At 43.4% G+C, this 10105-nt stretch overlaps 2 protein-coding genes across 2 annotated transcripts; one reads left to right on the forward strand and one right to left on the reverse strand.

The window, feature by feature from the left end:
- Nucleotides 1-3103: 3103 nt before the first annotated feature.
- Nucleotides 3104-6338, reverse strand: LOC125520207 (rRNA-processing protein FCF1 homolog). The gene is made up of 9 exons (XM_048685054.1): nt 6117-6338; nt 5967-6032; nt 5777-5882; nt 5226-5268; nt 5035-5107; nt 4801-4888; nt 3706-3762; nt 3542-3620; nt 3104-3432 (listed from the first exon to the last, which is right to left on the reverse strand). The coding sequence occupies exons 1-9, from the start codon at nt 6188-6190 to the stop codon at nt 3419-3421; spliced, it is 600 nt and encodes a 199-aa protein (XP_048541011.1). The 5' UTR covers nt 6191-6338; the 3' UTR covers nt 3104-3418.
- A 97-nt stretch (nt 6339-6435) lies between these two features.
- On the forward strand, nt 6436-9192 carry LOC125520208. The gene is made up of 4 exons (XM_048685055.1): nt 6436-6655; nt 7139-7339; nt 8500-8632; nt 8710-9192. The coding sequence occupies exons 2-4, from the start codon at nt 7173-7175 to the stop codon at nt 8764-8766; spliced, it is 357 nt and encodes a 118-aa protein (XP_048541012.1). The 5' UTR covers nt 6436-6655; nt 7139-7172; the 3' UTR covers nt 8767-9192.
- The last annotated feature ends 913 nt before the right edge of the window (nt 9193-10105 follow it).

Genomic DNA, 10105 nt, shown 5'->3' on the forward strand with positions numbered 1-10105 from the left:
AAGCCGAAGCACGGTGGTTCGGTTATAAGTCGTTTGAAATTGTGGAGGGACAAGATCTATGCCCACAACAGATAGTTGAGATACTATTTTGTGGAGAATCCCATATACCCCGAGTCCTACTTTCGGCGCCGTTTTAGGATGAGCGTCGAGTTATTCAAACACATTGCGGAGAAACTGACGAGCCATGATCGGTTTTTTCAGCACCTTTCAAAAGGTGACAGCCACTTTGCATATGTTGGCATACGGTATTCCGGCAGATCTAGTTGATGACCACTTGACCATGGGTGAGAGTCAAGCCATCATATGTGTCAAGCGCTTCGCACTCGAAATTGTGCAAGTGTTTGGTCTGGAATATTTGAGAGTTCCCAATGCTAAAGACACCGCAAGGCTTTTGGAGATGAACAAAGCTCGCGGGTTCCCAGGTATGCTTGACTCGATAGAGAAGTTCGAAGAGCTGTCCTAAGGCATGGCATCGACAATTCCATGACTAGAAAAAAGGTTTCACTATAATCCTTGAAACGGTGGCCAATCAGGAGACTTAGATTTGGCATGCTTTTTTCGGAATGCATGGATCTTGCAATGACATCAATGTTTTTCAACGGTCACCACTCATGAATAGGATTGCAAACTCCATCGGTGAAGTTTATAGCAAATGGTCATACATACAACTATGGCTATTATCTTGCGGATGGCATCTACCCAAGGTGGCAAACATTTGTGAAGCCGTTGACAAAACCAGAAGGCAAGAAAAATATTGATTTCCACAATGCTCAGGTGGCAGCTAGGAAAGATGTGGAGAGAGTTTTTGGGATTTTCCAAGCCCAGTTTGCTATTGTGAGAGGACCTGCTAGATTTTGGGATCAAAACATCCTTTGGTACATCATGAACGCTTGTGTAATCATGCATAATATGATCATCAAGAATGAGTGTAGGCAAGATTTAGAATATTCTCAGTATGAGTTGTTGGGACAACCCGTGCGAGTGTGGAGGAGGGCTGTGAGGGTGACCCGCTTTATTGCCTTCTATCATGCCATTCGACATGCCGAAACGCATGATGACCTTCAAAGGATCTAGTCGAGGAGTGGTGGTCATGGAATGGGCGACAAAACAAGTTTGATGTTGTATGTTTGTTGTACTATTGACTATTTGTTGCATTGTTCATGAACAATTTGTTGTATTGGAAAGTAAACTATTTGTTTGAGTTGTAATAATAATGGAACTATTTATTGTTGATTTATTTTATGTGTGTTTCATCTTGTTTAGTTCTATGTTGAATGGGAAATGTTGTTTGTGGTCGCAATGTAATTTAGCACGCCTGCTGGACGGTACCACTTCTGCTCCCCCCCCCCCCCCCCAGTGTAAATGTTATTCCGGCGCTGTAAAAGTTTTTTAGCGCGACCGCGCTTTTGTTGGAGATGTTCTCATAAAGATGTGTAGACACTCGCGAACCAACCTGTGGTTGAGTTGGTTAGGTGGACAGTAATATCCCCAACCCACCAGGGTTCAAATCCTGGTGCTTACAGTATTCCTGGATTTATTTCAGGATTTCCGGCGATGCGCTTTCAGTGGGAGGAGACGTTCCCGTCGACGACGAGGCGCCTACAGTGACTTCGTAAATCTCAAGATGATATGCCGGCTCATTCTCTCGGAGGTGCTCATAGGGGTAGGGTGTGCGTGCGTGTGTTCATAGGAGTGAGTGTATGCGAATGTATATGAGCACTTGTGTCTCTACTGATGCTTAAAAAAATGTGTAGACACTCATAACACGCTCTACCATACTTTTTGCGGAAAATCCAATTTTGGTCGGCTCGTCTCGCCACTACCTTCTCCTATTTTCATACTTCTGCCCCAGACGCATTTGGGATGCTTCTAATAACCAGTGAATGGCAAGTGATCTTCCTGTTGAGATCCTATTTCAATCGGAACTTTCCACGTCAATATTTTTTTATCACGTCTTGTTTTTACTTCTATATTGGGCTCAAAGAATCAAAAATTACAGACGATAGATCGGAAAAGCAGAGGGCAAATAAAAGCCACTCCCCTTTCTCAGAAAATCACTTGGAACATTGACAACGATCCAAAATAACTTGTAGAACTTCCCAACTATTGAAATCCAGCGTATGATGAGAATCTCTACGCTTCGATTCCACTTAAACAAAAGCAACAAAATTGGCTTGGTTGGTTCGATGCAGCTATTTCACATTTTATAAAATAAAAATCACTACTGGCCACTTTAGTCTACAGTTATTCTTGCACATGCACGAGCCTGTGAAGCTTAAGTGGCCAGTGCATCCTATTACTGCATTATATGCAAGAGAAGAAAAAACAGTGCAGTATTAACGCTCATCGAAAGAACACAATGACAAGTACAAATACTCATTAAATGTAAATCAACCCTTGATGATTCTACTTATACAACATCAAGCGGGTTCTTTTGAGGAAGATCGTTATCTCACATTGCCCAGCACGTACCCTCCTAAATTATTCTATGTGGATCCAATGTGAGTCAACATTTCCCATCATGCTACTACAAACTACTCCCTCCGTTCCTAAATACTTGTCTTTCTAGGCATTTCAACAAGTGACTACATACGGAGCAAAATGAGTGAATCTACATTCTAAAATATGTCTACATACATCCGTATGTAGTAGTCATGTGAAATGTCTAGAAAGACAAATATTTAGGAACGGAGGGAGTAGCACCCAGGTGAACCGTAAGTCCTGAAGCCTCTCAAGCTCATGATTTGCTAGCATGCCACTATCCCAGTGTGTAGAGCATGGTGATAAACTCTGCCTCGCTTCCTGTCTCCTCCATTCGGGTAAGCTTGCTCTCCCTATGCCACCTTTTATAATACGGTTTGGTTGGATGTGAATGTACAATGTCCTACTACCTCTGTAACTTAATGAGGTAGTACCAAGTAAAGGTTCATGATTCTCTACAATGACCAAGAGCAGAGACCATGTGGCCACCATTTTTATTTGTCATGTTTAGTTATCACTACACCCGCAAAAAATGCTTAGTTATCACTACAGTAGTTGAGCAATTATAGTTATCGCTACGAGAGTCATACATGAGCTTATAAAGCTTGGCAACTGAGTGCAATGAACCAGAAGCATGCAAAAGCATTGAACCATATGACAACACTTACATATTACATAAAATATATTCTTGACTCTGCATCATTAACAACACAAAGCAAGCTGGGAAGTTGGCTATAGTTCAGTTCAGAACAAAGGACAACCATACACTTTCTTCTAAAGTTTCTTTCAAAATTTATGAAAACGACGCCCTGAGGAGGCTGGTACACAATTTTGAAGTGGTTACAATCAGTTCGATTCAGCACGGCAGTACTCATATCCATCCTAAATCAAGGAACCTGGGCAAGTGTGATGGTGTTTGGTACCATCTCAGGGCTAATCAGATTCTTGGTGCTGCATAAGATACCGGTGCATGAGTTAGGTCATGGATTTACCACATCCAAAGAAAAATAAACAGAACATTTTCATGAACAGAAACTACCACTAGAGCAAAATATATTACCTCCACCAATTGTAGCTTCAGGGAGTCGTTCTATCGAGTACCTGTGTTGGGTGATATACATGATTGGCACACCAGGAACCTGCCAATCAATAGCATGCACATGTTATCAGTATAAGGGCAAAACTTCGGTGTCCTGGTGCTGAACTTCAAGGAAGCAAGTATACCTTTCTTATTCTCCTCTTTAAATCTCTATCGCAGGTGGCAACAATGTAGCATTTGTGCTGTTACAGAAAACATTGGTTTTAAATTATTATTTTAAATCAGTGTTTAACAAAAAAGGTACCACATGGCAAAATAATTATTGACTTGCTATCTAAAGATGAACTATGTAATCCAAAGCAATCAAAAAGGTATTGGTTATAAACAAATTGAAGGATATCTGACTGTTGATTTTCGTATGAGTATGTGCGTAGAACATTATACTGTGAAGCCATTCTACAAATCTGATGGTGCAATTTCTATCTTAACAATATTCAAGTACTCCTATCTTTTTATTTAGTGGTTGGATATACAGAATTCTGAAAGCACACTTTCTAGGAATCGTGTATTTTTTTATGGAGGTAGTACATGCCATGATACAGTACTTGCATTGGCACAGGGTATATGCAGGGGTATAAATAAACAATAGGGAAGCATCCATAAAGATTGCTTGTACAGGACATTTTGGGGCTGTTTGGATTGATGCCCTCACACGCCCTACCAAAAAGTTGGCGTTGACCCAGACCCTGTGTACTCATATGGATGGCTACCAATATTATGGTGCGCCCCAGCCCTCTACAGCATGCTAGTTCAAATCTCTGCCAATTTTTTGGCGGTCCATGGGTGGCAAAAACATTTTCCAATTATTTGGCTAGCCCATGGTTGAAAGCGCGAGCATTGGCTCTAACCAAACAGCCCCTTTCATTCGCCCTGGAAGATATTAGATGCTACAAATGGACATAAATAAAGAATGTAAATCAACTAAAAACCCTTCACGAAAAGGGAATAATGTCATTGTTGTTGAAAACTTCATAAAAATATTACAGTTTTGATCTTGAAGGAGCGAACAAACCCAAACTTCCAAACTGTCACTGTAAATGATTTTAGTTGAATCGTTTGCAACACCAAAAGAATATGGTCTTGATATAAATGTCATCCTTACGGAGATTCTACAGGGATCCAGCTAAAATAAACTATCCTCAATCTTTTAAGCATAACAAATGATGCCAGAACCTCCACTCTAACAGAACAAAAGGTAATTCAAGGAAGCAGAATATGACCTGAGTAATTCTCTCAACAATACAGTCATCAGCATAAGTTCCCTTGTGTGTGCACGCTAATCTCTGGAACCTAGGGTCCTTAGCAATTCTGTGACAGAGGGAATTACAAAAATACAAGTATTAGTGAAAATTAAACAATATCATATAGTAATCACGCATATGTGCAGTTAGCAGTAGCTCATTATAGAGAGATGACTCGGCAAATATTACAGTAATTATTGGGCATGAATATACCTCAAAGCCACACGATATTTTTGTCCTAACTTTTCAAGCTCAGCCATAACACAATCAGTGATGCAAGGGGTACCTTCATAACAAAGGCCGAATTTGTCAGGAAAGAGATGTGCAGTTCCAATACAAACCAAAAGGATAGCACAAATCGAAATAAGATAACTGAAAGCAAGCAATCGTGCTATAAAACTTACATTTTGCATAAAGGCAATCCATCATTCCTTTCTCCAAATCCAACTGCATAGGGGAAAAGAAGCATTCAGTGACACAGATAGCTTTGTATGCATGAAGACAAGTCTTAGTTGAATACAACATCACTAGCATCAGCAAAGCATATGACCAAGGCTAGTGGACTGAATCTAATCTGAATATAGCCACGTTGTCTGGTAATAATTTCTAGCTTTAGTTGAGGCTTCTCACACCGAAGCATGGATCTAGAACACAGGACGTGACACAAGCAAATGAGATTATGAATACATTAGCTCTTCACGTGAACTAGCACACATGCCTGTTAGCATATATAACAGTATAACAGTGTAACATTACAGCTCAACCTGTCAATAAGAAAATTAAACTTCATACTATGCTTCGAGTGTTGCTGAATGCAAACTTGAAACAGTCTGCTGTCCAAACGAGCCAGTTCTAAGACAAGCTCTGGCGAACACTACAGACTTGATTCAGTTGAGGTTACAGGGGCTTCCGGTGTCTAAAACCAAAAGACAGCAGGCCAACTCGACGCACGGACCTTGTTCTGGATGGAGAAATTGATGAAGTTGGTGTCGACGATGACCCGGTAGGGCGGCCCGAGCGCCATGTTGTAGCTGAAGAAGAGCGCCGACGACACCTGCGGCCTGCGAGCACACACCGGTTAGATCAAGACGAGCACCCCCAAATACGTACCCCAAAAATCCAAGCGCGAGCAGGGCGGCACTCACACATTCCGGCCGAGCTTCTCCTTCTCGGTGTCCTTCTTCCGCGGGTCCAGCACATCTTCCTTGTACCTAAACCGGCGCAAATCTCATCTCAGGGTTCTCCGAGCATACGAAACCACAAAAAAAAATCGTAAAGGGGAACGGCGGACTCACTTCTGGATGGTCTTCTTGCTGATGATCTTCTTGACGGCGGCGAACTTGGCGCCCTTGCTCTTCGACTTCCCCATCCTCCCTCGACTCGACGCCCTACCACCGGTGCGGTCCGCTCCGCTGCGCTCGAGTGCTCGACGGCGGCGGCGGCGGGTCCGTGGGATGATAGCTCTCGAGGTCGGCAAGGGGGCGAAGGCGGCTGGTGGTATCTCCTGGGCCAAGCCCCTCTCTCTCTATCGGCGTCTAACTGGGCCGCTCCGGGCCTGAACTCTTGGGCCGCGGGTGCCCTTTGTGTCAGTCATTGCCCATGCTCCCAGCCCAGCCTCCAAGCCATTCCGCGATGTTCCTCCCCTGATCCCCACCCGAGTCAGACGGCGGCGACGGGCAGGCGAGCGGCGGCGCGGTTCCGGCACGCCGGGCATTCTGCGGCGACCCCCGCAATCTCCGTCGAGCGTGGAAGGGAGGCGTGCCCGCTGTGAGGCCCGGGCTCGCGGCCGCTCTGACGGTCTCGGCATCCGCTCTCTCCCCTGACTCCGGCTAGGGTAAGATGAGGGACTGAGGAATCGTCGGTCCATTCAGTTGTAGTACTACTCTACTAGTGCTGCTTGGTTACTGCCCAATTCCATTACTTTTTAATTGTGTGATTATCTGTTGCTCGATGGTTGATTTGAAGTTGATCTTGGAATTGTTAGATTTCAGAGAAAGGGGAGGTTTTCATTTTATCATGTTCTTGGTAGCAATGATGTGATATGGGTTATTTGGTTGAATGAATTTGCTAGTTCTTGTAACGCCCAACACGGAGTAGTATAAATCTGCATTACTGCACTGCTATTAGCCTGATAGCCTCACAGCGAGAAGTTTCTCATTGCTAGTCTTCTCCTTACAACAAAGGCTAGCAAGCACTCTTTTGCTCTGCAAGATAATTGCCACCTGTGGCCTCCTTTGAAAAAAATTCTTCACTAGCCACTGGTAGGGTTGAAATGAAGGACTTCCTGACAATTTCTTTTCTCTTGTGGTCTGCCCAGGCTCTAGAATTTTCCTGGCCCCGCCTGTTGTAGAATGGCGGCGGCAACGCTGCGCTGGGTGATCCAGATGCACCGGGACGTGCCGCGGGCTGCACGATTCTACGCAGAGGGGCTCGACTTCAGTGTCAACGTCTGCACACTCCGCTTTGCGGAGCTCCAGTCAGGGCCGCTCAAGCTAGCGCTCATGCACGCAAATGACAGGTTCAGAGCTGCACTGCCTTCTCCTCGACACTAACTGTATTCAAAGGGGTTTGAGGGTTGTGGTGGATGTGACTGTGGAGATGTTTGATGGAATGTAGACGAGGCCCGAGGGGATCCTTGCTATGGGCTATGGCATGACATGAATGTGTTTGTTCAATTCCATGTGCCAAGTATTTCTTTTAGTCGTCTGCTGGAAATTCTATGGCGTATTGGGTTTGTCCAAAAAGATGAAACCTAGGCAGAAACTAACTGATTCATGCCTGAAATTTGAGCTCCATGATCAGAAACTCTTTCCCTATGGATACGAACTGGGTACTAAAGTCACGATAAAAAAAGCTGGTTGCTTAAGTTTTTCCCCTCTTCTTTCAGTTTCTTTATTTGCTACAGGCTGCAAATGATCATCACAAATTCATGCGTTTTGAGTGGGTCTGTAGAAGGCTCTTTTTTGTTAGTTTCGTCACTTACCCTAGGTAGTGTGCATATATCCAATATGTATCAAATGTCAAACGCACATTGTGGCTCTGACAGACTAACACTGCTCTCAAGCATACATGAGTGCTGCATCTGCTTCGTTGCTGGTTTGCTCATTATTCTGGAGCAAAATATCACCTAGCTGAGTCGTATCCTGTTTCTTGCTGCATTATATAAGTACTCTTTGCAAAGGAAAAGGATGCATACATATTATACTGCATTCATCAGTGTGATGATTTGAGATGCTCTAGGGAATATGCACTGTACGTCTGCCTAATTTATACTAGAGAACCTTTTAACAGTAAAATAAGAGTTAAAAAATGTGATCTCCTAATTCTGCTGGTGTCCTGAATTCAAGCTAGGTTATGTTGTATTTTATTCTCGGGTTATTGTGTTACTTTGACTCTGAGATAGCTAGGGTAGTCTATGAAAATGCATGACTGAATTCATTTCTTGTCCTTGGAGATTTGGAATTTGTATAGTTTTTTCTTGTGGATTTCAAATATGATCATCATATGGATATGACTTATGTTATGAGAGGAGTTTGCCATGTTCAAAATGTGAAGCTGTACAATCTACAAGTTCTGCATCTTAACCAGTTTTTCTTGCGATGTCATGACATCCCATTTGCAATTAACAAGCACAAATATGGTGACTACTTTTGTTTGAATATTTGTATGCATGTGCAGTACCCTTGCAACGCAGAGAGCCTATTCTTCGATGCTGTCTTTCACCGTACCGGACATAACCAGCACAGTAACAAAACTAATGTCTCTGGGAGCCGAGTTGGACGGGCCGATCAAATATGAGATCCATGGAAAAGTAAGATATCCCTCAACATCTATATGTGATACTAGTATTCATTCATGGTTTCTTAGATCATGTTTATTTTTATGAAGGTTGCAGCCTTAAGATGCATCGACGGCCACGTGCTGGGTCTGTACGAACCAGCCTGAAGAACCTGTTGTTCAAACGCACTGGATGAGAAGCCATTTTCATCGCTCGCAGATTAGGGATACGTGTGATTGTTTCTTGTGGCAAAGTAGATAGATGTTTTGTCACCGTGAATGACTGGTGTACAACTTCTGGGAGGTTAGGGATGTTCAGGCATTTTAGGGGGTGACTGTGATGCTGCTCACTGCTTGCCTCATGCTGCCACTGGTGTCGCACATTCTGTCGCGAGTGCGTAAAAGCAGCAGCTTGGGGTACTGGCCAAAGCCAACCAGTTCATTCGTAGCGGTATCTTGACCGATTATGCTTGATCATGGCCTGGGCTATTACAAGTGTGTCAGTTCTCTATTTAAACTTATTTGGTTTTCAGGCCGTGATGGTTCCAAAAAAATAAATTAAAAGGGTAAACATGTGTTGAGAAAGGTTTTGTCTGATCCTGTTTTCCCATAGCAGTCAGTTAGGGCCCTTTAATTTTGGAGAATTACAAAGTCCACGCGGTGTTGCTGTCAAATTTGTGCATAATAATGCAAGGCCACCAAAATTTACACATCGCTTGGAAGAACTGGTGATATTTTAGATACTCTGAGAGATGTTCAGATGAACAAGAGCGTGGTTCGTCGCGCAAAAAAAGGAATGGCGTGGTTACCGAGAAATTCAATGTGTGCTTTTTTTGAAATTAAATCTTTTTTTTGAGGGGTATTTGAAATTAATTCGACGTGGTTTCTTTGCCGTGCAAACATCCAAACACACCAGCTTCGGGATTACTGCATCAGCCTGACAAAAGGTTACACTATGATCAGGCAGGCAGTCACGCACGCGGGGAGGAAGGTGGTGAGAGGAGGGAGCCAACGCGGGCCGGTCCACGCACAAGAAGGCCGTCACTACCAACGTCAGCGAATCCACCTGCCCCCACTACCAACGTCATGCCTCCAGTACCGTTGCACTGCGATACTACGATGATGCTGAGTGATTGGGGCGCCATCCGGTGGCGCCGCTTGAGAGAAAGTTGTACGCACATTTTTTTTAAAAAAAATACATAGAATCCTCGGGTCTTCGCCTCTGTCTGAAAAACATTTTTAAAAAAGTCCTCACCTTCATTTAAAAAAAGTAAAAAAGAAAAAAAAATCCACAACAGCCTATCAGCGAGTGCCGCTTTGCATAACCCTTCATTTAAAAAATATCAAAGGTCCTCATCTCCATCAAAAAAAACATTTAAAAAATAATCCACACCTTCATCTAAAAAAATAACAAAAGATTTCTCACCGCGGCCAACCAGCTTGCGTCACGTGGCATACCTGGTTAGCCGCCCTTCATGCGTAGCTTAATGGTTTTAATGAATTGATG

The sequence above is a fragment of the Triticum urartu genome, chromosome 7 (assembly GCF_003073215.2).
Source record: "Triticum urartu cultivar G1812 chromosome 7, Tu2.1, whole genome shotgun sequence".
Classification (NCBI taxonomy): Eukaryota; Viridiplantae; Streptophyta; class Magnoliopsida; order Poales; family Poaceae; genus Triticum; species Triticum urartu.

Coding starts and splice junctions, on each gene's coding strand:
- LOC125520207 (XM_048685054.1), bottom strand. CDS start 6,190: ATGGGGAAGTCGAAGAGCAAGGGCGCCAAGTTCGCCGCCGTCAAGAAG. Junction 5,883..5,966: donor GAGAAGCTCGGCCGGAATGT/GTGAGTGCCGCC, acceptor GTGTGCTCGCAG/GCCGCAGGTGTCGTCGGCGC. Junction 3,763..4,800: donor TTGTTGAGAGAATTACTCAG/GTCATATTCTGC, acceptor TTTCTGTAACAG/CACAAATGCTACATTGTTGC.
- LOC125520208 (XM_048685055.1), top strand. CDS start 7,173: ATGGCGGCGGCAACGCTGCGCTGGGTGATCCAGATGCACCGGGACGTG. Junction 7,340..8,499: donor CTCATGCACGCAAATGACAG/GTTCAGAGCTGC, acceptor ATGCATGTGCAG/TACCCTTGCAACGCAGAGAG. Junction 8,633..8,709: donor AATATGAGATCCATGGAAAA/GTAAGATATCCC, acceptor ATTTTTATGAAG/GTTGCAGCCTTAAGATGCAT.